Consider the following 26,551-nt stretch of genomic DNA (forward strand, 5'->3'; position numbering starts at 1 on the left):
CCGATCAAATTACAATTTAGATGAAAAAATAAACAAAAAAAAAATACCATCATTAATTACGATCCAACCATAATCACATAACAAAATTAAAAATGGCCTATTCGTCCATAGATAGAACGGCTCGTCCACTGGCTAGCTATAAATGCGTGGCCATGCCTCCTCGCTCAATTTACAATAGCAACAGTTTCCATTTAAGTAGTCAAATAAGCATGGAGAAAATTGGTTGTGCTGCTGCAACGGCGACGCCCTCATGGGAGGAGCTCCTCGGATCCAACAACTGGTCCGGCCAACTATCCCCGCTCCTCCCCGCCCTCCGCGAGCACCTCCTCCGGTGTGGCAGCTTCTGCCAGATCGCCGAAGACTCCTTCATTTACGATAGTCAGTCCAAGTACCTCGGCAAGTGCCGCTACTCTCCTGACAGCATCCTCCGCCAAGTTTTCTTCAAGGAAACCGTGGATTACGTAGTCGACGTATTGTCCAACGTCGACGGCTACCTCTACACCACCATAGTCCTCCCATTTGGTTTGGCGTACGAGACCAACTGGATGGGCTACGTCGCCGTCTCCAGCGACGACCTCTACGAAAGAACTGGCCGCCGTGAGATCTACGTCGCGTGGCGCGGCACGAGCCGACCGCTGGAATGGTTGGAGGACTTGGACATTTTTCTCGTGCCATTCGGCGACGAGGGCGATGTCAAGATCATGAAAGGCTGGAGAGACATCTACACCACGAAAAATACAATCGAACAGATTCCCAGCGCACAGGAGAAGTTAAAAGCTGTGATAAAAGAGTACGTGGATTTGTACAAAGATCAGAATCCGTCCATCATCTGCGTCGGCCACAGCCTCGGCGGCTCCCTCGCCATAGTCAGCGCTTTTGATATAGCGAACAGCGGGCTGTCCGAGATCAACGGCAATGATCGTATTCAGGTATGCGCTGTGGCGTTTGATTCCCCCAGAGTCGGGAACCAGGCGTTCAATGACGCCTTGGAAAAACTGCCGAAGACAAAAGTTTTAAGAATCAACAATATTAAGGACATTGTCGCCTATTGGCCGCCGTGTGATGGCTACGTCGACACCGGTAAAATTTTGCACATTAATTCTGAGGAATCGACGTTCTTGAAGAGTATGGGAGACTACGAAGGAGATCAACTGCGTGGGAAAATCACTCAGTTGCACGCGCTGCTAGTGATTCTACACACCCTGACCGGATGGAGCACACGATTCGACAACAACTCCGATGAAGTGAAGAAGAAGCTGCCGCTGGTGAACAGGTCAGTGGGGCATTTGAAGGCTGAGCATAAAGTGATCGAGGGGTGGTGGGTAAAGAAAAACAAAGGGATGGTGTACGATAAGGAAAAGGACATATGGTACGAGAGACCGGCGCCGTGGAACGAATAGTTGAGCCAATAACTGGTGGCCGGCCGATCGGTGGTTGATCGGCAGCTAATCCATAATTAAGTGTTTATGTTCTCTTGTGCTATCTATCTAGCTATCTGGCTTGGTTATGGTGATCTAGAATAAAGCATCTGTGCGGATGCATGCTTATACGTATGTATATCTGCATGTGTGTATTGTATTGTATTTATCCACCTATCCTCTTTAGTACATGACAGTAAATACATCAACACATATATATCTCAATGGTAAATCAGTGTCGTACGTAATTTTGATCAAATCGGTGAGTTCAACTAGTATCTATAAAGAGGATATTTTACAGTGTTTTTTATATAAAAAATATTTTTATACTAGTGGATTTGAATAAATTTTATATTGAAATCAAGGACTAAGGCTAAGATCAAATTCATTCAGATCTATTGATCCCGCCCTCTATAAACTTAGAAGATGGAATAATCAGAATCATGTAGTTAGAATATTAACTGAGTCATCATGCCTCGGATGGGAAGGGTATGTTGAACTATTTTCTATATTATTTAAGTCATCAAAAGATCTTTGATTAACTTACCTGTAGACAGCGATCGGGTGTCCCCGGTCTCTGACATCTCGATGTTCAAAACGGATCCCACAAATATATAAGAAGCAGGCTAAATAGTAGAATAATGAAATGAATGAAGAATTAGTACGGTGACGTATCCTGGCTTAGGAGACGCTCTTTGGTAGACTAAGGAGTTGGTAGTGACGCTGATCGAGTCGTCGTGACTCAAAAAAATAGATGAATAAAATAGATGAATGTGAACCGGATGAGGAGTAGGATCTGATAGCATAGAGCCGGCTGCAGCAAGAAACTAGAATATGACAGTGGCACAAAGGTTGAAACACAATAGTGGCACGAAAATCGGAACATCACATATCGGCTCATAACCCGTGAGGTAGTAACAGTGGCGCGAAGACCGGAACACAATAATGAGGTGCATGACAGCGGTGACTCAGAGGGAAGGCTGGTTCGCGTCAAAAGTATATGACAGCACAGATCGAGGGCTGGATCGACCCTGAGAGAGGATTGCAGTGGCAGTCGGAGATCAAATATGTGTTACATCTGCAGGCAAGGTGTCGAATGGTCAGATTTGACAACAGTGATGTCATCTGCAATACGGAAGGTACGAAGGCCATGGTAGAGTGAGAAACAGCATAGCTGACGAAGTCAGTAGATTGAGGAGGCCGGGGCATCATGACCGGAGATGGTGGCTAGTCGCTGCGACGGAGAGGCCGCCAATGAGCGACTGTGGACACCAGAAAGGAGGGGAGCGCGGTGGCCGGCTATGGCGTGAAGGCGGTGGCCAGTTGTGGGACGAAGGCAACAACCGCCTGTGGCACGAAAGTTACTGTCATGGAGTGGAATGACGACGGCCACAACACTGGAGTGGGTCGAGGGTGGCCGTCGACGACCATGAAAGGCAGTTGTGGAGCTAAGAGGCCACTTGTGAGAGGGGAGACGGCGCGGTGACGGTGGCAACGTGCGCGAGAGGAAGAAAAGAGACTATGTCTATGAGGGAGAAGGCGGCTAACCACGAAGACGAACAACGTTGAAGGTAACTAGCGGTCGATGGGTGACAAGGGAGGTGGCAGCGTTATCCTCCAGCGTCCCCCCCCCCACCCCCCCTCCTCTTCCTCTCTTGCGCTGGCTCCCTTAAAAACTCAAACCCTCAATATGTGAAAAGACCAAAATGACCTTGCCTCCTTCTCTTTATTCTTTCTGACCCCACGCAATACATCTGTACCACAAGCCTCCCTTTTAAGTCTAGTCGAAGGAGGAGTGAGTCCGACTGAGTAGAAAGTCTATTGCAAAGGCTGAATCACTCCCGAAAACAGAGTCAAATCGCTTGGTTCATCGTGTCATGTCAAGCCCATATCTATGATGATGCCGACCAAGCAACAGAAGCGATGTCGACCAAGTGACAGTAGCGATGCAAATCAAACGGCGATAGTGATGAGCGAGCGATAAAAAAGGGTACTGAACGAGTGTAGTCAAGTACCAATGAAGAAATGAGCGAGACAAGTACTAACTGAACAGCGAGCGCCTGGCAGAGCGACGAGAAAAATAAGTGCCGACCGACGGTGAAAAACAGTGTCGAGCAAAAGCCAAGCAGGCGATTGAGCAAATGCCGAGCGGACGAATGCTGAGATGGCAACTGGGCAAATGCCAAGCAGGTGACTGAATGGATGCTGGACCCAAGAACTGAGTGGGAGCGTAGTTCATGAAATCAAAGGTGAACGAGAATGAAACCCGTGGACTGAGCGAGCATGGAACCCTAGAATTGAACGGGAGCGTAGCCCGTGAAATCGAAGGCGAACGAGAATGAAACCTGTGGGCCAAGAGAGCATAGAACCTGAGAATTGAGTAGGAGCATAGCCCGTGAAATCGAAGGTGGATGAGAACGAAACCTATGAGCCGAGCAAGCATGGAACCCGAGAACTGAGCAAGAGTGTAGCCTGTGAAATCGAAGGCGAACGAGAACGAAACTTGTGAGCCGAGTGAGCATGGAACCCGAGAACTGAGCAGGAGCATAGCCCATGAAATCAAAGGCAGACAAGAATGAAACTCGTGAGCCGAGCGGGCATGGAACCTGAGAACCGAGTGGGAGCGTAGATCGTAAAATCGAAGGAGAACAAGAATGAAACCTGTGAGCCGAGCCTGTGGAATACTCTAGTCTGAGACCAGTGATGATGCTTCGGTCCAAAATTGATCGTGATACTCTGGTCTGATACTGGTAGAGATACTCTTGTTCGAGACCAGTAAAGATAACTTGACCCCAAATGAGGCAGGTGGAGGATTCGATAAGCTGGTCTGGGACCAGTGGAGGTTGCTCGACCCCGAACGGGTGAGATGGAGTCTTTAATAAGTTAGTCTGAGACCAGTGGAGATTGCTCGACTCTGAATGGGGGAGATGGAGGCATCAGTAAGCTGGTCTGAGACTAGTGGAGACTGTTGGACACTGAACAAGGGAGATAGAGGCTTCAATAAGTTGGTCCAAGACCAGTGGTGACTGCTCGACTTTGAACAGGGGATATAGAGTCTTCAATAAGCTGATCCGAGACAAATGGAGACTACTTGACCCTGAACAGCGGAGATGAGGCTTCAATAAGCTGGTCTGAGACCAGTGGAGACTGCTTGACCCTAAATGGGGGAGATGGAGGCATCTATCAGTTGGTGAGAGACCAGTGGAGACTGCTCAACCCCGAACGGAGGAGATGGAGGATTGAATAAACTGGTCTGAAACCAGTGGTGACAGCTCGACCTCGAACGAGAGAGATGAAGTCTTCAATAAGCTGGTCCAAGATTAGTGGAGACTGCTCGACTTCGAACAGGGGAGATAGAGACATTAATAAGCTACTCCAAGACTAGTAGCAACTGCTCGACCTCGAACGGGGGATATCTAGGCATCAAAAAGCTGGTCTGTGACAAGTGGAGACTGCTCCACCTCAAACGAGGTAGATGGAGGCATCAATAAGCTGGTCCGAGACTAGTGGGGACTGCTCTGTTAGTACCCCCAAGGTAGTTTTGATGTTATCAACCAAGTCGGGTTAGGTGCTGTTGATATTTAACCCCTGTGTCTAAGTGTTCAAGAACTTAAGAGCATAGGAAGTTGAGAGAAATACACAGCTAGCGAGAAAGATGACATGGGAGAGAGCCAACGGGGTCAGTGCGTCTGAGATACAAGGTGCTAAAAAAGAGTACGAGGGTGAACGAGAAGGAGGCGTGCGACATTTTCGAGGGACGAGAAGCCAGAGCGGAAGGTTGCTCGAGAAGGCCGGAAAATGAGTTAGGTGACACCTATTCCGAATGGCTGAAATCACCCAAGCGAGTGGAATCGGAGTGGAAGATCCGGACAAATGCGAGCGGAAGATCGGGACCCCCGGGGCCGCCTTGTTTCGGCATTGCCGCAGATGCGGGTTTAGCACAGTCCTGGCGCCCGGAACTGGTCTAGGCGCCCGGACCAAAAAAACTATCCAAACGTGATGTGGCGAGCCCCGTTGCGACGGGGATAAAAGTTTATCCCCCTTTAGGCGCCTGGAATACTTCCAAGCTCCCCGACCAGGGCTATAAATAAAGCCCTTGTCCTAGAAGGTCAGAACAACACTTGTAATTGATTCCTCGTTAGTTTTGTTCTGTAATTGAGTGCTTCAACTACTGTAAGAGATTTCTCCACTTGAAAGAGATTGTTTAGTGAACTTTAACTTTCTTGGATTAGCAATCCCCTGATTGCAAAGTAAGTAACTTCTTTTGTACCTCTTTTCTTTCTTTAATTAATTAATTTCTTTTTATGCAAGTGTTTGTTTGATTAAAGCTATAAAGTTCAAGAAGGGACTTTGTTTATTTTTATTGTGCAGGCTATTCACCCCCTCTAGCCAGTCACCAAAGGATCAACAAGTGGTATCAGAGTCCAATAGCTTCAGGAGGACTAACCGCCGAACAAAGCACAAGATATGGCTAGACCGAGCATAAACCCACTGAAGTTTGAGGGGGAATTCGTGAGAAGGAAGAAAAAGATGGAGGTATTCTTTAAGATAGACTTCAATTTACTTTTAATAATAAAATTAGTTTTGTAGCACCTGAGAGTAAAGAAAAATACCAATGGATGAAGAAGGAGCAAGCCGACTTCATGACAAACGGTAAAGTAGAGTTCCATCTGCTGAGCGTCTTACCGCCACAAGAAGTCAACCAGATCGGAGCTTACAAGTCTGCTAAGGAGCTTTGGGAGAAATTCCTGGAACTATACTAAGGAACCTTTAAGGTAAAACTCACGACACGGGATCTGCTTAGGAACCATATCAGCAACATCAAATTATAAGAAGGAGAAACCGTTGCACACCTTCCTCAAGAATAAAGGAATTTATCACTGGACTCACGAATCAAGGAGAAAAGGTAAGCAACTGAGATTTGCTAAGGTACGCGCTTAACGCATTTCCTAAGGCTACTGAATATGCATCATTAGTAGATGCTTATTATATATCTAAGGATCTAGAATTAAGTACTTTAGAAGAATTATTTTTAACATTTGAAGTCCATGAAATAAAATGTGCAGATCTGAAGAAGGAGCCAAAACACAACATTGCCTTAAAGGTAAAAATGGACAAATAAAATTTTGAATCTTCTCTCGATGATAATGAAACAACACTCATGGTAAGAAAATTTAAAAAGTTATTTAAAACTAAAAAATTTAATCAAGTGCAGGGTACAAGAAGAAAAAGAAAAGTAAGATGCTACTAGTACAATAAAGAAGGGCACATGAAAGATAACTACCCAAAATTGAAGAGCAAGGACAAGGACAAGGGCAAGGAAAAGAATAAGAACCCAGCTCAAACCAACAAGTATAGAAATCTAAAGGCGATGTGAGACGAAACATCATCCGAATCGGAGATAGAAGCCGTTGCCAGACTTGCGCTAGCGGCAAGTCACCAAGAAGACAAAGACAAAGCAAGCTCGTCCGAAATGAGTATCGAAAGCATCGATAAAGGGGGAACGACATTGGATGAAAGTAGCACTTCAGGGGGAGCTTCAAATTACGGGATCGACAAGGTAAGTCAGGTATTTCAGTTCATAAAAATATTAGCAAAACATTACTGTAAGTTAGAAAAAGAAAATAAAGAGTTAAAATCAACCTTAGCTATATATTGTCGATTAGAAGATCTCGACAAAATAAAAATAGAAATAGAATATTTGAAAGATCGCGTGCATGCACAGAGTACTTCCACCCTAGGAAGTCAATCAGATCGGAGATTATGAATCAGCAAAGGAACATTGGGAGAAGTTCCTGAAGCTACACGAAGGAATCTCTGAAGCAAAGCTCGCTAGACGAGACTTGCTCCGGAATCAATTGATGAACCTCCAAGTGGAAGAAAGCGAAACAGTCACACATCTGCACTCGAGGATAAAGAACTCATCACCGGACTCATGAATCTCGGATAAAAGGTAATGAATCGAGATTCATTAAGGTACGCTTTAAATACATTTCCTAGGACACCCGAATGGACATCTATAGTCGACTCATTTTATATATTTAAAGATCTCGAAGTTAGTTCATTAGAAAATCCATTTTTCACTTTTGAACTTAACGAATCAAAATGTGTAGGCTTACGAAATAAAGAAGAAAAGACAACCCACAATATAGCTCTAAAGGCTAACCAGAAAGACGAACCACATCCAGACTCCAAAGAATCAATTGACAAAGATGTAGCAACCCTATTAGTAAGAAAATTTAGTAAGTTCATTAAATCTAGTAAATTTAATTAGTCACAAGTGAAAAAGTACTTTCAGAGCAAAAGAAAGATTCAGTGTTACAACTACCAAGAAGAAGGGGCACATCAAGGACGACTGCCCTAAACTAAAGAAGAAGGAAAAAGACAAGGGCAACAGACCAATAAAATTGAAGCACAAGATCTTGAAAGCCACATGGGATAAATCTTCATCCTTCGGGTCTGAGATTGAAGCTTACACTAGACTAACTCTAATGGTAGACCACCAAGGAGAAGATGAAAGCAACTCTGAGATGAGCATCAATGAAGGGGGAGGAACATTAGAGGAAAGATGCGATGAGGGGGAGCATCAGAACTCGAGGTAAGTGAGGTACGTGCATTATCTCCCAAGCAATCTTTTGAATTTATCAAAATACTTTCTAAAAATATATACAAATTAGAAAAATAAAATATAAATTTGAAAAGACAATTAGCCAATGCATGTCCACTAGAATTATTTGATAATTTAAATTAGGAAATGAAAATTGAAAACATAAATAGAGCAATTGAAAAATTATCATGCATATTCCAACTACATTTAACTAAAATTTAGAAATTATGGTGGAATCAATTGGTACATTAGAAATCACCAGAGACAAATTAAGAAAATTCCTAAAAATTATGTATCTCCCAAATTTTTAGTAAATCCAGTAGGCAGGAACCTATATTGGGTTCTAAAATATTTTTAGATTAAACTCTAATTTTTTTTCTCAATTAGAAAAATATTTTTTTTTTAATTTCGATTTGTATTTTGAGTTGAAATTTTTTTTATGCTATCTGATGATTTAATCTACAAATAGATTTTTTTTTATACTATCTGAAATTTTTTTTGAAATATATTAGCTTACTGGTAATCGTTGTAATGTACCCCTTGAAAAGTTTTCCAAATTTTTCTAACAGTTTATTTTATCTTTCTATATTTTTTTTCCTAATTTTTTTGATGTGATCAAAGGAGAAGAAATAAGTAAAAGTTAAGAGGGATTAAGGGGGAGTTAGGATAATTCCCATAATTTTTATCCTTGTATCTATTTTTGTAAATAACTTATTTAATTCATTGCTTTACTATATTATTTCACTATATTTTTAATCATAACTTGAACTTGGGTTGATGCACATTAAAAAGGAGGAGATTGTTAGTACCCCAGGGTAGTTTTGATGTGGTCAACCAAGTTCAGTTAGATCCTATTGTGTTTAATCCTTATGTCTAAGTGTGCAAGAGCTTAGGAACATAAGAAGTAGAGTGGAAAACGCAGCTAGTGAGAAGGATGACACAGGAAGGGAGTCGACGGGCTCGGTGCATCTGAAGGACTAGATGCTACGGAAGAGTACACCTGTGGATGAGAAGAACATGCACGACATTCAAGGGATGAGAAGTAGAAAAGGAAGCCTTCTCATGGAGAAGGTCGAAGTTGGGTTCGAGTGAGCTCAACTCTGGTTAGCCGGAGAATCACCTATACGAAGAACTACGTGAAGAGATCAACTTTGAGCTAAGTTTCCCTATGGAAGGCGCCTTCTATGGCTGGAAGACACATTCGATGAATAGCACGAAGACGCCTTCTAAACTTTGAAGGCGCCTTTGCTAGCCGTTAGCCTAGGATAAAGTTTTCTCCTCGGTGGATAAACTCTATCCGATGGAAGGCTCCTTAGACCTCTTTGGAGGCGTCTTCAAGACGCGGATAACTTTTTCCAGGAGTTATAAAAAGACCATTGGACCTAGGAATCATCATCAACTCTAGTATTCATTTCATAGCAACTTTTTGAGTATTCAACGAGTGTAAGAGGCTTCTCCGGCTTCACCAAAGGAGACTTTTTTAGTGCTTTTATTTGCCTTGGATTAACAACCACCTAGGTTGTAATCAAGTAACTCTTTTGCCTCTTTTATTTAAAGTTGTTCATTTATTTTTATTATAATTGTGTTACTATTACTAATCCGAGTTGAAATATTGGGAAAGACTTGTTTGATTTTCACATAAGCAATTCACCCCCCTCTTGCTGGCACCACTGTGCCAATAGATGGGACATCCTTGAAGTCAGTTAACAAACCTTCGACTGGATAAAGGAGAGATGCTGGCTCAATTACACATGAATATCAAGGAGTTAATCACCAGACTTATCAACCTCAGTAATCGGTAACAAATTGAGACTCAATTCATTATGCACTTAATGTCTTTCCTAGAACTCCAGAGTGGACTTCAATAGTAGATGTCTACTACATCTCAAAGGATCTAGAGGTAAGTACTTTATATGATTTATTTTCTACATTAGAATTACACGAGTCTAGATGTACAAGCACAAGAAAAGAAAAAGACTCAAGTCATAACTTGACATTGAAAGCCAACAAGAAGGACAAATCAGAGTCATACTCTTCACTCGACAAAAATGAAAAAGCGTACATTGTAAGAAAATTCAAAAGATTTTTTAAATCTAACAATTTTCATAAGTCACAGGCTAAGAACCTTATTCGGAGAAAATGAAAGGTTTGGTGCTACAACTATAAAGAAGGGCATATCAAGGATGATTGTCCAAAGCTCAAAAGCAAAGAAAAAGAAAGGACTAATAACTGACATTTGGACACTTTATTTTATTGTTATAACTTTGTGTTTCTATCCTTTTATGTATCCAACATTATATTTTTAGTGTGTTTCATGAGTTTGAATCTTTGTTAGTCTCCATTTCAATTCTTGTATATTTTATGAATATTTTAGATATTATTTGATTATATTACATTTTGCAGGAATTGAGGGAGACAACAATTGGGAGGAGGAACACCGGTTTGATCAAATCATGATTTATTTCAATTGTTGGATTAAAGTAGAAGAGCCTAAATTCAAAGCCTCGTACAAAGCCCAATTTCAAAAGCCTAAGAAGAAAACCTAAATACTAATTTGGTTGGGTTTAAGACTTAAATCTAGTTTGAACTGATTCAATGGAGGTTTTAAAAGGAGATTGGTTCAATAGGGCCTGTTCGAGGGGAAGCTTAAAAGGGGAAAGGCAGTTCAGTGAAGAACGACTTGGGTTTCTTTTCTTCATTACTATTGTTCGCGTCTTCTTCTTCTGCACGCCTGATGCCCCCAAAAGTCCTTCTTCTCGCAATTTTCTCCAAGCGGCGACGGATGGTAACAACTCCGAAAACTCCTATGAGCGGCGGCGACCTCTTCTCAGTGCCCTTTACCAAGGCTCTACTCCAACATGGTAGTGAGTTCCCACATTTCTCGGTTCAAGGAAAAGGCAGCGTCGATCTAGGGTTTCCTTGCCGAAGTGGTTCTGCTCTAGCAAGGAATTCCTTCTCCATCCCTACCTCAAAAGTTCCTCTTCCGACGTGGTTGCGAACATAGGAGTTTCCAACAGAGATAGTTGGCTTCACATCTTTTTCTTCAGTGTGTACTATTCTGAATCCGATGCTAAGGCTGTTGTGGACTCCTTGCGGATGTGGTTACAGAAGTAGGAGATTCCAGCAAACTCAGTTTGTATCCATCTCTAGTAGAAGAAGAGCTAGTATTATCTTCGTTGTATCTTTTGCTTTGGCAAAGAATTCCATCAAGAGGCAAAAGATTCTAGTAGAACATCACTGTTCATCTCATCACAATTCTGGCAGAAAGTTCTTCCTATAAGATTTTGAGAGATGTCTTAAGGCAATTGCCTTATGGTTTTACTATTTTTTGATAAATATAGATTTACTATTTGAATGTATATTATATGTTTGAATAATCTTAAATTCATTTACTGAATGTCCACAATACGCATGAGAGAATTTGAGGAAATTTTTTAAAATAGGTATAAACAGTAAAGTTATTACAAAAATAGGTAAGATTAAAACTTTTTACAAATCTAGGTGAGATGAATTTATATCCGGGATTTAAATCCCGGTACTTATTATTTTATATTTATTTCCTTATATTCTGGGATTTAAATCCCGGAACCTTCTAATAACCGGGATTTAAATCCCGATAACTTTTTTTTTTAAATTTTTTTTACCAATTGTTTCATTTTCATTTACTTAAGTTTTATTTTTTAACAAAGCTTGGCCACCGCTTTCTCTTGCCAAATTGTTTTCTGTATGATAAATTGTTTTCTCCACGTATTCTCTTGACAAATGAGACAGCGAACATCCACGTATAATAAATTGTTTTCTGTATGACATAAGTTTTATTTTTTAAAAAATAATTCAAATTCGTAATATTTTTTATAATTTATTTTACAAAGATAATTTGTTTTATTAACATATGTTTAAATAATAATAATAAATTATATTTATATTTATTAAATATATTATAAGTTATATTAGAAAATAATTTCAATAAACTGAAAATAAAAGATATTATGAGATTTAGCAAATATATTTAAGATTATTACATCTAAATATAAGGAAAATCGACATTGATATTATTGGTAGAAAGATTGTCACGTCTAAATATAAAAACATTTATCAAATATGCTACAAATTATATTCAATCGGTACCACATCTCGGACGTTGACGATTTTGGTGTGGAAGGAATCGTCTAAGAAAAGGAATTCTACCACCCGTATTCCGCTCATGTGATTGTTGGACTATAGCGTCGTTATGTGCATCATTTCCAGCCTCTTCGTCATCCGCATGATTGCCCTCTTGTGGATCATCATCATTAGCTTCAGATAAATGGGAACGCATACTAGATATATCTATTGATTGGAGGTTAGACATTGTGGACATGCGTTCCATTTGAAATGGAGCAAAAATATTTGTAGAAGGAGTAAAATAATCAGGTCCCAAACTACCCTGAAAATGAGAGCCCGATTCAAATATTGAAAATTCTAAAGTGGTCGGGTGGCCAAAATCTCTATCGGTTGGCAACGATGATGGACCCCAAAATGGCTCTGAAGATGATTGGGGATCAGAGTAGTGGTCAAACCCACCTGATGTGGGATAACCACCAAAACTTGTTCGGGCTTGTGTGAATGAAGATGAGCCAACTTGCATTGATAGATCTCTCCAGACGGGCGGTTCAGAAATAGTATCACAGCTCATACGAGGAGGATCGACATACCTTTTCCTTGGTTGACGAGTTCTCGGACCTCTACCTGATGGTGCATTAGCGGTAGGAGTGAACCCATAATCAGGAATATGCATATCATCCTGAATGATATATTCACTTGGGTAGTCCATGTATCTTCGCTGCTCTCCAAAAGCTCCAAGAATAGCCCCAGCCATCAGGTTATGCTGTCGTCCGATCGGAGCATTATTTGAGCATGATGAGATCCATGCTCTCTCGTGAGTATCAATCTAGCAGAAGAAGAAAAAAAAATAAATATAATGGTTGTTAAAGTGCAATTGAATATTAATTTATGAAACAATTAGAGAATTTGGTGATATCTTACACTTCTTACATGAGTGGCCCCCTCGATTGTCATAAATCTTCGCGTTACTCGCCTGTACCAGTCTCCATATTGACTATGATAGTGTTGGGTCAATAAACTAGTATTACTATGAACCACAAATTGTTGGCGGTTATTCCAGATGTTAATCTCTTTTGTCTATTCAACTCTCCAATCAACCTCATACTTTCCCTTTTGACTGGTTGAATGATAACCACAATGACGAAAAGGAGGAACAGGAATAAACTGGAGCCAGCTGAATTGCCGTCGTACCTTATCTGGATAATACCATTCGACGACATTGAAGCATATCAAGGGCGCTCGAGCCGTCCAAATGTCCTGCCCGGATAGACAAATCAGATCTAACTGGTGAATAAATTGAGCATATGGCTCCCAAGAGATCTACATAAGGTCATAACAATTAGTCTTTACATTAATATAGCTAACATTGTAAACGACAAAAGTTAAAATAACAAAGATCTTACCTGGTGGTGTGTTTGAACATCGAATTCATATCTCCATCCCTGCAAAGTGAATCGCGGTGATTGCCGCGCTTCTTTCTTACCTGCCCACCTGAAATCATAATTTTATCAAGTGAATGAGCATATAATACTTTAATCTGAAATAATATGAACAAATAACTATTGCACCTAGTCCCGAGCGGAAGCATGGGTGTGTGTTCTATCCCACCCCTAATAATAGGACGACTTTGAGTGAATCGCTCCCATGCCCATAGCTGTAGAAGTAATAAGGGACCCGATATCTGACTAATATATAGGTCAATGGCATTACACAAATTGCGGTATAAGTATGCAAGGCAGGCGCTACCTCAACTATACTCTTGCATGCGATGTAAATCCTCAACAAATTGAAAGAACATGCTGTGCACATAACCCTCTGTTTTAGAGCCCATCAGATCACCACCTATCATTCGCAATATAGTGGCACGAACATAACATTGTATAGTTTCGTCGGTTGCATTGGTGGGAAGTTTCGTTAGATCAAAAGTTTTAGCCAGCCACCCAATTGAAAGATGTCTCGACTTCATATTAGAGGGGTGTAGAACTTGATCAAGGAACCTTAAACAATAGTCATATATGTCAACATTCGCTCTACCAGATATCGCTGACCCATTAATAGGTAGACCCAACAGAACTGCAACATCTTGCAAAGTTACTGTCATCTCTCCTTCGGACATGTGAAATGAATGTGTTTCCGGCCTCCATCTCTCAAGAAGAGCAGTAATACGTGCTCCATCAATACGACAATATCCAACCTGGAAAACCCCTAAGAATCCCGCTACGCTCATCCAATAAATAAAATGATCATTTTGAATATTATACTCATTTTGATGTAGACTGGTTCGCTTCACAAGCAAAGGTTCAAGGTAATTGGCGTCATATGACTCACCGCGACTTGCTCTAACCTGAAGAAACATTGTACAACAAATTAATTTTATCATAACCATAATATATGTGCACAAATACAATGACAAAGAAATTAACGACATAATTTATTTTATTACCACATTATCCCATACTGTTTCGGATCTATGCAACGTCTGAAGATGTAATAACTCGCCATCAACTGGACCTGGATGTCTAAGGTAATCGGCACGTCCAGGCCTGTGGTCCATATCTATACACATATACAAATGAATATATGTATATCAAATATTATATCATACTTACGCACATAATCTTTGTCAATATAAGTACGCCATACATAATATCAATAATGTCTTACAAAGTTAATTAAAAAACACATGTCTTACAAAGTTATAAAATATTTGAAGTTACACACGAACAAAAAGAATTAAGCATGTGGACAAGTTTTTCTATTATGTCCAGGTTGCCCACACCGTCAACAATGTTGCACTCCGCTTGTGGATGGTCCAACGTCCATCTCATTTCTCCTTCTTCCCGCTGGCTTACCCTTTTTTCTCTTCGTGTCTGGGTCAGGTATTAGGCATCGACCATCATCACCTTCCATAATTGGCAAATAGGCCTCATTACCCAAGGGATGAAAAATACTTCTATAGCATTTGATCGTAGTTGACAATAAATACACAGCATCTATATAGATAAAATAATCTTTTCTAGTTTCCATACATGCTGCTATTGCATGCAAACAAGGTATCGTCGTCCTCTGAAATTTTCCACAACTATAATGTTGAAGGCAAAGATGTATCATTTGCTTATTACCTCCTTTTCGCATTTCACGGGAGTATCCAGTCTTCACTTCAAAAACTCCATCTTCACGATTGAAAGAGGTTACCTGATGGGTTTACGCAACTTTCAAACATCTATCAAGCAATTTGAGGCACTGCGAAGTGTACACTTTGTCATTGGTCATCTGATCAGAGTACACATTTCTTCTGTTATCAAAGTACTTGACATGTTATAAAATGTGTGCTCGATAAGGGCAGCAACAGGTAAACGACGTGCATCTTTCAAAACTGAATTGACGCACTCAGCTACATTTGTATTCGCATTCCCATATCTATGACCCCCATCATGGGACATTGACCATTTTTCTATTGGGAGCGATGTAATCCAGTTCCATGCCTCATCATTCCTCTCTTTTACCCGCTCCAAAACTCACTCACACTTTCTTACTTGACACGTCCTCCCTATAATGTAACATCGGTTAGATGTTGTATATAAAACATGTATGCATAAGTATTAATAGCATTGCGAAGTTTTGTAACCGTACCAGCCTTTATGAGTAAATTCTTGAGTCCAACATTTTTGAAGTGTAAAAATTGCTGGCCACATGACGGAGGCAATAGCGATGTTTTGCATGAGTTTCATCCCAACCGAGATATCGGTTATTCATTGTCTGCATAATTCCAATATGTCTATCTGAAATGACACATATACCATCACACCTTATTACATGCGTTCGAAGGAGCGCCATGAACCATCCCCAACTGTCCACATTCTCAGACTCTACCAGCGCATAAGCCAGTGGAATCACAGAGTTATCTCCATCAATGGTTGTTGCAATTAGGAGTGAATGTTTATACTTACCATAAAGGAAATTCCATCAATTTGGATCACTGGCTTTGTGAACTTGATACTATCGATAGCTGGTTTGAATGACCAAAATAGTCGACGCAAAATTTTTTTGTTGAATTCAACTGCACGATGCCTGACATGAGTGTGATCATCGAATGCCCACCATACAACACTTCCAGGATTTGTCTGTTGCATAGCTGCAAAGAAATGTGGTAGACGTTGGTATGATTCATCCCAATCACCCCAAATTCTGGCAATAGCCTTCTGTTTAGCTTCCCATGCTTTCCTATAGGAGGGTTTGAAATGCAAGCAATTGTGAATTTCAACGATAATACTTCCAACTGACTTGGATGGATCTTTCTTCACCCCTTCCAATATGCAGTTGCATATAAAGTTTGAGTCCAATTGTCTGTGATCAAGCGATATAGCCCTCGCAACACATGTGTGTGGACCTTTATATCGTGTTATGCCCCATCCTCCACCAAGTTTCTTTAGCCTTGCTGCACGTAACTGCCAACTACACCCATATTTAGTGTTCCTACATACGACTGACCAAACATGCGAACTTGACTCAACAACTTCATATTCTCGACTGCAATTCAAGGAATACTATTTAACTGCATTAATTACATCTTCCTTCTCTTGAAACTCCAATGTTGTATCAAATTCTGTACCAACTACCATTCCAACTGTGTTACTCACTGATCTGATCCAATCTGCTGAAACAGGGTAGTTGGCTCCTACAGTAAACTGAAATTCTTCAGGCACTTCGATCATTGCCTCTTCCTCACAATCGTCTTGACCGAGTAGCCCATCACTATCTTCCTCTTCTGAAGGATTGGACTGACAATCATTTGTTGCTATCGGTATGTCAATGCTCTCAGGTAGTGGGACATCTGAATGGCTCAATACACGAAAAGACTCCATAACTTCATGTGATGGACCAGCCTCATCATAAATACTTGCGCCGAGACTTGGTTCGAATGGAGCTTCAGACAATGCATGATTCAGAACATACACACTTCGTCGGTCACATTGTAGAGTTGAATCTCCAAATGGTTGAGAACTTGGAGCACATACACTGTGACGACTAGGCAGTATAAAAGGATCACCAATTAGTTCTGAAGTAGGAGCATATACACTATGCCTACCACTTTGCATAACAGGTTCATGCAAAAGACCCAAACTACGATCACAAAAACTTCGTCTACCACCCAGCTCTGGCTCCTGAATACATACAGTTCTCCTACCCTTAACTCGATATTTTCTAGTTTTCACATATAGCTGAGGATAACTTGTACTTTCAACAACAACAATACTATCAACAAGGGCACGTATATCATCACCATCTTTGACTTCCATACAATAATAATGGATGACTCCATCTGACATACAAGACAATCTATATATTATATCAGATATAATATCATCTGATCGGAGCTCCAATTTCTGGCTTATGGACTCAACAAGGTCACTATACCCAAAGCTCTCTTGCAAAAACACTACCCGATGCGACCCTCCTTCATAATCTGCACCGTGCTCACCCTCAACTATCCTACCTTCATAGCTAACAAGGACTTTTATTCTTGAAGTCATTCTACAATAAATAATTAATGCTACACCAAATTTTAAATAAACTATAATTTATAAACATAAAAAAATTCTCAACAAAAAAAATATCATAACACGTTTTTTTAATTAAATTAATGAAAAAAATTATTTTTTATTTTCACATCTCTTAAATTAATATTTTTCATTAGTTTAAAATTCAAATTTATTGTCAAGATAAGGTTATTTTAAACACATCAAAATTTTATTTAATAATAAACTAAATGTACTAATTACATTATGCTTAATAATACTTAAAAAAAAGCAAAAACCTATACAACAGTTATAATACAAATCTAATATAAAAACTACATAGATACAAACACTATATATTTTCACATACCTCAAATATAATATTTAATATTACTAAATTAAAAAATCTCTCATGGAAAATCTCAAGTTTAAAATTACATATTAAAATTTTCTTAATTAATATTAAATACTAATAAATTCATTTCACTTACTAGCTGCATAATAATAAAATTAAAAATTTACTTACTAATTAATTTTTTTTAATTATTGTTAATTCTACTTTCAAACGGCAAAAGTAAGTTGAATATTTAGTTTGTAATCATATCAGAGGAATAATACAGAATGATTTTTCTAATTACAATAATAAAAAATAGACTGATCATATTATTTCATGTAATTACCAAATTTTCAAGCTGTCACAAAATTAATAATTATAATTACTTATTTTTTAAAAAAATAAAACTAACTTGAAAGAAACTTGATCATATCTATTTGAATTGTTTAATTCATTTATTAGAAATTTAAGCAACCGATACCGGAAGATAAATAAATCTTTAATCTACTTGTAGAAATGCTCTTGAGATAAAAAAAAAAAAAACAGAATACCTGTTTTATCACAATTTTTCTCTTCTAGCTCGTTCGCAGCCTCAATTGCTTTGAAAGCTTTCCCTTCAGAGCTTTCCCTTCAGAGCCTCGCTTCTCACAATTAATTCATTACACATTTATATACACTACAACAAAAACCTTCATAGACATCGATTTTCCACCGGTGTCTATTTCATTTTCGACCGATGTCTATGAAGCCGATGTTAAAAGTCTACCATTCTAGACATCGGGTTAAAACCGGTGTAGTATCACTTAACGACACCGATCTTCAAATCGGTTATTAACCGGTGTAGTATCACTTAACGACACCGTTTCATCAACGGTGTAAAACTGATGTAATATTGTATGTTAATAACACCAGTTTTGGCAGCGGTAAATGACCGATGTAATATTAGTTAATAACACCGATTTTGCAGCGGTGGAAAACCGATGTAATATGTATATTTTTTTTTATAGCACAAATTTGATTTCCAAAACAATGAAAAACCGACAATAACAAAAAAAAAATACACAAATTTCATAAATTATACAAATATTCTTCATTCAATAATATCCATAAAATACATAAATATTCACAAATTATATAAATAATCTTCTTATAACAATATCCATAAAATACCCAAACATTCTTTTTATATCAAAATCTAGCTAATAGATATCAAAATCAAGGTAGAACATTCTTTTAACACATCAAGGTAGAACCGCACTTCAAATGTAATCTAGCATGCATTCATCCCACTTGAACCACACTTCATCAATTTCAACTCTGGAGTACTTGAGATTTGTAAACTGTAAAAACACATAAATAATATATTTGTAAATCAAGACCAAAAATCATAGTTGAAAAAGTAGTAAGAGAACCAGGTAACAAGATGACTAATTTGAATGCTTAAAAGGAGACACATTCATCATTTATCTCAACCACATCATATAGTGATAGATTTATCATTCCTGGGAACTTAATATATTCCAAACCAGAAATTATTGCAACAAAATTTTCTCATAGTTGCAATTTAATTAATCAGTACTTGATGGAGGTTCAATCTTTTCATATTCAGAATATCATTCAAACATCCTGGTGTAGCAACAATGATATCAGCTCCACGATCCAACTCTCTTAACTGGGGTCCTTTTTAATTAATCAGTACTTGAGAAGTGCCAATGAACGTATTCTTGGTACTTCTTTTTGAAAATTGAAAAAAGAGATTTCCAACCTCTCATCAGAAAGTCCTGCCAACTATAATGATATGACTAAAGATTTTATGTTTTTGTGAAACATGAGTAAAAGAGGGTGGAATTGGAATAACACTTGTTTAATTATGCACAAACAGCTAAGAATTTTGAATTTAAGTAATAGCAATAAAGTTAAACTAGATAACTTGGACAACATATCATTTGAACACATCAGAAACAATTCAAAGAAATGTCAATCAATCAAAAAAAATTAAACCAGTAAAAATCTAGCAAATATGTGCAGAATTTTGAAACATAGATAATGAAAGACATTATAACTAGGGAGTCAAAGCTTACCAAAAATTACCATCATTCTTGTTGAGAATTAATGACAGACAACTCTTCTTCGTACTCCATTGTGTGTAATGAGCATTCCCTTTCAATTAATAAAAATTCCTGAAAAATATATGCCCAGTTAATTTCTTTTGTCGCATGTTTTGTTGGGGAGCTGGTAGTGATACTCAAGAACAGTTCAAATCAATTTTCACGGTGTAGAACTCAAACTATGATGATTTGTTCATTCACGTAGAATGCGGAGGGTAATACCTGTAACTGGTGATGACTAAACAAATGAAGGATTCCATATTCCGAAGAAGCAACTAATTCTACAAGTGCATCACGATGATCTTTTAAATTGCCCATTATAGCAAGAGAAACTGACACCTATTGGTGAACAAAAAAGGACCAATAAAGATTTGTAACACCATGGTGTATGTCAAGGAACACAGATAGCACAGAAATAAAAAAGTATCGAGGTTGAGATTCTAATTAACCTGCATACAACGAAGAATAATTTATGGTAGACAACACCTACGATTAAGCCCTTTCACTATGTAATTAGTAGGGTTTATCAATAGATCTTCCTTGAAATACCAAGCATCAAGCCGAAATATCTCCATTCTCACTCCAGGTTGAAACCGGTTAAGCTCACCTGATAGATAAATTATTGACCTTCTCACAAGAAAATAACAATAGTGCATATTTAGTGGATTATGATACCAATACCTTTGAAACCAGCAGCCATGATAGTGGCAAGAAGTCCACCATCATTAGCTTCATGAAGTTACCAAAATAAAGTAAATAGTCATATATATAAATCATAAATAAAGTTACCAAACTAAAAATTCTCATTGTCAACCCAAATCTCATCACAATCTCCACGAATACTCTCTATTTGTAGTGAATTGAAGGATCTCCCAACTTAGCATCAGTGATGTATTCAAAATACTCTCTATTTGTCCTCGACCGCAATGACAATTCTAAGAAATGCAATGTCGAATATCAATTACATGAACAATTACCTATTGGTTAAGACAAGGCACTTTGAGAGATTGCTTCGGAATTGAGTGGCAATAAGGGACACAGCCTAAAAAAAAGTTCCGACTAAGTATAAAGTTATAATCACATCTTGTGGAGTTTGATTGTTTACTATTCTTAAGGTTTTTTCTCACCTAGAGAGCTCTGGAGCAAATGTGTTAGCTTAGAGTTCCTGCAAAATACATCTCTCCTTTAGTACAATGAAAAATTCAAACTAGTTTAGATAGTAAAATAGAAGCATATGACTATGAGCATTAGAAGGAACCTATATGGAATATGTGGGTTCTTGGAGGCAAGATCAGAGATCACATCTCCCAAAGTTGATAGAGACTTATTGATGAATTGATGTATAGTAGGCTTGGTGTCTGAAGGCAGTGACTCCATTCCCATTAATCGAGCCACAACACTAGGTCTATTATGCTGATCCTTTGTTCTGTGGAGCCTTTCAACAGCAATCAATTTTTTGGTGTGAGATTGTTGGCAAATGTCCTCTTTATAGTAACTTGAGCACTGAAATCATGTGAATATAAAAAGGGAATCAATTTTTGTTCTCGGTTCTTGTTAAATCCCCACAAGAAGATTCACATAAATCGACGAAGAAAAATCTCAAGTACCAAATCAAGAACATAACCAGAAGCATGTACGTTCAGATATACACAAATGATAGTAATTTTGGTTCTCTTATTGCTAAATCAGTGAAATGCTTGCCTAAAGAAGCCATGAATACTCTGAAGAACAATTCATAAACCCAACAACTTACTTGAATGTCTTCATGAACCAGTTGAAAATTATGATAAGTATTCATAGGAGGAACCTCTAAGCTATTTCTAGGAGGTTCAAGACCTGTGAAGGCAGTAAGATAAGGAATTATGATAGTAAAATATGACCGAAGGAATCTTCAATAATTTAACTCGAGCAACAAAGTTGAAGGTTTGTATATGTTTTCTTGAGTTCTAACTTAAAAGAAAGTTAGAGGTCCATGTACATTATTTACATCTTGCAAGATGCAATCTCACCACTATTGTGTCGATTGAGTGTTAGCAACTTACGGGAGGAGCTGGTTTGATCGAAATCAAAGAACTGCAATACTCCTACCATCTTCTACTGATGCTCCCTTTAACACATTATCAAAATTTTCTCATGATCAACTCTTAACCTGCAAGATAGTCAAATTAAGATGATACTAAAAAAAACTCTGGCAATTTGCAAATGAGTGATAGTACTGATACTATTTTTGCATTTCAAAGGTAACAGTAGTGGCAAAACATGAAAGGGAGTGATATTATTTCAGGCAAGCTTTGAGCTATTGGCCAACCACTCGTAGCAAAATGCCAGCTTTTGAACAGTAGTTCTTCATATTTTTTTTTTCAAAAACAAAAAAAAAAGCATTATTTCCATAGTTTTATGTTACAAATCCTTCTCTCAGGATCGAAAGCAAACACCTTGACTGCACTCGTATGGCGCGGGCGCCGAGCAAACTCCCAATCTGGAACCCTAGAAATGGCTCGAGTTGCAGAAGATTCCACTGGTGACAACAACACCTGGAAAGCAGCTGCCTACTCTCCTTTTCCATTAAACAGTACTCAGATGCATTTCCATTAAACATTATTCTGGGACAAAGTTAATCTATAAAAGATTTTTGAAAAGTTTGGAATAGATAAAGTAGGGAAAATAAAAGGCAGATTTAGCAGAAGGAATATCTGGAATGCCACACCAATACACTCACCACGATCATTGAAGGCAGGACCACCACTGTTTCCTGCAAAACAAGTACGTTTCTTTGACAACATTAAAATGCTTTTACAAGAATATATCTGTACCTTGACAGAGAAAGTGGTGCAATAACATCCAACTATCTAAAAAATAAAATGCTATCTTTCTAGCAAGGAAACTAGGTTGAGTTACCAACCAGGGTTTATTGCAGCATCAATCTGAATACCAAGCAGATCAGAGGATCCATGAGCATACTAACCTGAAACAGAAGCAAAAAAAAAAGTGATTAATATTAAAAAAACTCATTTAGACACCATGTTCTAAAATTTTCAACCAACTTAAAATTGATAACACTTAAGTCAGCAATTTATCATCTATAAACAATCTCAGCAAGAATATAAAATTCACCAAAAAAATACTAAAAGCTTATGATCACAATTTCATGAAATCAAACCTCAATTCGTGATACCACACCCTTTGTCACAGAGATTGTATCTCCACCAAGTGGATATCCTACAACAGTTACTGAATCCTGTGTATCATATAACTTGTTAGTTTGATGAATTATGGAAGAACAACTAGATTAAATAACCCTATAGAAAAGAGAGCCTTAGAAAATGTGAAGTGCTTTAACTTTGTGAAGCACTTGAGGGGGGCGGTACATGGACCAGCTGACGAGGGCCCTCAGATCGTCCGCCTTCTGCGGCAACAGCAGCTCGCACACGTCTCTCTTCTCTTTTGCAGACATCACCCTCAACTGCTCCGGCGACATACAGATTCCAGCGGTGAGAATCGCCACACGCTCCACCGACTCCGCCTCCATCTCCGCCAGGCAGAACGCCACGAACCCGCCGTAGTTGATCCCCATCACGGAGTACCAGGCGACCCCGAGGAGGCGCATCGCCTCCGCGACGCACCGCGCCTGGTAGCCCACGGAACGGTCGGCGCAGGAGGAACGGGATCTGCCGAAGAAGAGGAGGTCCGGGATATAGAGATCGAAGGAGCAGGATAGGGCCCCGATCTGGCGCTCCCATTGCCACTTTGAGTTGCTGCCGAAGCCGTGAATGAGGAGGAGGGCAGGCTTCCGGCTGGCGCGGCGGGGGTTGGGGCCCCAGATGTGCAGCGACGCGTGGCCGAGGTCGAGCATGACGGGTCGGAGACCGCAGCGGAGGAAGGAGAGGTGGAGCAGCAACTCGCGCAGGGAGACGAAGGAGAGCAGGCGTCGGGTGGCGGCGACGACTCGGCGGAAGAGGGAGAGGAGGGCGACGGCGAGGAGCAAAAGCAGGTGGCGAAAGGATTTTGTGGATGCCATCGCGATAGAGATCGATGGGAATGGGTTTAGGTTTGGGGGGAGAGGAAGGTAGGAGGAGAGGCGTTGTGTGGCAGACGGTTCGAGTCGCGGTTACGCCAGACTGCTACTGCCTGCCCGCTTCACATTAATAAAACCTGCTTACGATATTGGTTTAGATTTGGAGATAACTTTGTGAAGTGTTATAAATTTGGGCGTGTGGAAAAATTAAATTATTATTTTTGGTTCATTAACATCGGATTTTAAAAACCGCTGTTAAAACCGATGTCTATTAACAAAAAAAAAGGCACTCATAGACATCAGCTAAAAAATCAATGTCTATGAGCGAAAATCTGCGCTCATAGACACCGATTTTTGGAAAAACCGGTGTAAAATACTCAAAGACATCGGTTTTTGCTTAAAACCTTGTTGTTCCACCGATGTCTATGAGGGTTTTTCTTGTAGTGATAGAGAATTGATGTGTTGCACATGTTAATTAATGATTGTTGCTCAATTAATCAATCCGACATGTCAGCGAGATTCCTGCCCATTATATATCAGCAAGATTCCCGTGACATGTCTGTATGTCAGCGTGATTTATGCACGCTGCATGTTAGCGAAATTTTCGCTATAAATTAATTAAGATTCCATTTGATTTCGTTTTGCATGGAGCCGCGTCGAGAAAACTTTAGTTTTGTAATAATAATTAAGGGGACCATAGCACATGCGACTCAATATAAAATCAATAATTATAATTCTTTTTTTTTTTTAAATAAAACTTAAGCAAATGAAAAATGAAACCATTTGTAAAAAAAATTAAAACAAAAGTTGCCGGGATTTAAATCCCGGTAATTAATTCATATCCGGGATTTAAATCCCGAAATATAAGGAAATAAATATAAAATAATAAGTACCAGGATTTAAATCCCGGATATGAATTCATCTCACCTAGATTTGTAAAAAGTTTTAATTTTACCTATTTTTGTAATAACTTTACTATTTAGGCCTATTTTAAAAATTTTCCCGAGAATTTGTGATTAGACCACAACTTGTGATTATTTCTACATGTGTAATTATGAATGTATTAGAATTTTTCTAGTCGTCAAATTAGTACATTTAGATATCATCAATTCTATAAGACTAGCATGAGTTATACTCCTTAGTTTGTCCAACCAGCAGTTTTTCACTAGCTGGAGACATTAGGATGTTGAGAGTTAAACGTGGATGCTAGTTATGGTAACTATTTCATTAAAGTGATTTGCTATAAGACTTAATATGGTTCTCTATATATATGAGCATGTCTGTGAAGTTCTGATTGTAGCTCGAGTGCAAGTTTCCTTCAATTTGAAATATACAAGTCATCTTAGTCATGAAGACTTATACTTTGACATCTTAAGCAAGCATCTCTTAGACATGTGGATCTGAGATGATTGGGTATATGTCACGCCCCTAAAGGAGTCCCTATCGAAAAATTTCGACAGCATCTCCCCTGTACCGTTGACAATCCAAATCATACATACATACAAAATATACATCAGCCATATGCGGCTGGAATATATACACAACCACGCAGTTAATAATCTCAGCCTACACGGCTGGACAAATACAACAACAATCACACAGTTATATATATTTTTATCAGCCCACTCGGCTGTAATCAAAACCAGCACAGCGGAAAAAAATAATAACGAAAGCCCATACAATCCAAAACAAACACACTGCTAGCCGGCTAGGCTTTATACAACAACCACAACCACAAATACAAGATACCAACCCAGCGGAACTCCAAAACGACATCGACATAATACAATGCCAAGCTCATAAACATGCGCCGGCGAATGCCCTGTGCCATAATTTAAATCTTTCTTTTTATAGCTTTCTATAAAAGATTAAGAAAAGATTTGAAATCTTTCCTTATTTGTAAATTGAAAGGTAGATTTTAATTTTGAGAAAACTTTCCTTTTTTAACCATGTTCATGATTTAAAAGAGAGTTTAAAAATTAAATATTCTCTTTTATAAGTTTCTACAAAAGATTAAGAAAAGATTTGATATCTTTCCTTATTTGTAGATTGAAAGGAGACTTTAATTTTTAGAGATAACTTTCCTTTTTGGAAATCATCCATATGTTTAAAAGAAAGATTTTTATTTATAAAATTTCCTTTTTACAAGCCACCATGAAGGGAAAATTTATTGGAGAAATTTTTATAAATTTTCGAAAATAAATTAGGAAGTTTTAATTCTTGTGTTAATTAAAACTCTCTTTGTTTTGGAGATTAAGGTGGCCGGCCATGTTATGTGAGAAAAGGATTTTAATTTTAATTAATTAAATTTTACCTTTTCATGGTAAAAGAATTAAGGAAGTTTTTATTTAAATTTCCTTATTTGCCAAGACCAAGGATTATAAAAGAGGGGGTAGAGGTGCTTTCATGGCGAACGACTCTATTCTATTTTCTTCCTCTCTTTTCT

At 38.7% G+C, this 26,551-nt stretch overlaps 2 protein-coding genes and 1 long non-coding RNA gene across 3 annotated transcripts; 1 reads left to right on the plus strand and 2 right to left on the minus strand.

Annotated features, from left to right (window-relative positions):
* Positions 1 to 209: 209 nt before the first annotated feature.
* Positions 210 to 1,400, plus strand: LOC122004122 (phospholipase A1-II 5-like). The gene has a single exon (XM_042559055.1). The coding sequence runs from the start codon at positions 210 to 212 to the stop codon at positions 1,398 to 1,400; it is 1,191 nt and encodes a 396-aa protein (XP_042414989.1).
* Positions 1,401 to 21,436: 20,036 nt separating this feature from the next.
* LOC122010418 lies at positions 21,437 to 22,119 on the minus strand. The gene is made up of 3 exons (XR_006119886.1): positions 22,100 to 22,119; positions 21,844 to 21,926; positions 21,437 to 21,593 (listed from the first exon to the last, which is right to left on the minus strand). It is a non-coding gene; the product is annotated as an uncharacterized LOC122010418 (long non-coding RNA).
* Positions 22,120 to 23,406: 1,287 nt separating this feature from the next.
* LOC122004133 (lipase 3-like) lies at positions 23,407 to 24,108 on the minus strand. The gene has a single exon (XM_042559065.1). The coding sequence runs from the start codon at positions 24,106 to 24,108 to the stop codon at positions 23,407 to 23,409; it is 702 nt and encodes a 233-aa protein (XP_042414999.1).
* Between the last annotated feature and the right edge of the window lie 2,443 nt (positions 24,109 to 26,551).

The sequence above is a fragment of the Zingiber officinale genome, chromosome 1A (genome assembly GCF_018446385.1).
Source record: "Zingiber officinale cultivar Zhangliang chromosome 1A, Zo_v1.1, whole genome shotgun sequence".
Taxonomy (NCBI): domain Eukaryota; kingdom Viridiplantae; phylum Streptophyta; class Magnoliopsida; order Zingiberales; family Zingiberaceae; genus Zingiber; species Zingiber officinale.

Bases quoted from the DNA above. Each gene is read 5' to 3' on its own strand.
- LOC122004122 (XM_042559055.1), top strand. From the start codon at position 210: ATGGAGAAAATTGGTTGTGCTGCTGCAACGGCGACGCCCTCATGGGAG.
- LOC122004133 (XM_042559065.1), bottom strand. From the start codon at position 24,108: ATGGCATCCACAAAATCCTTTCGCCACCTGCTTTTGCTCCTCGCCGTC.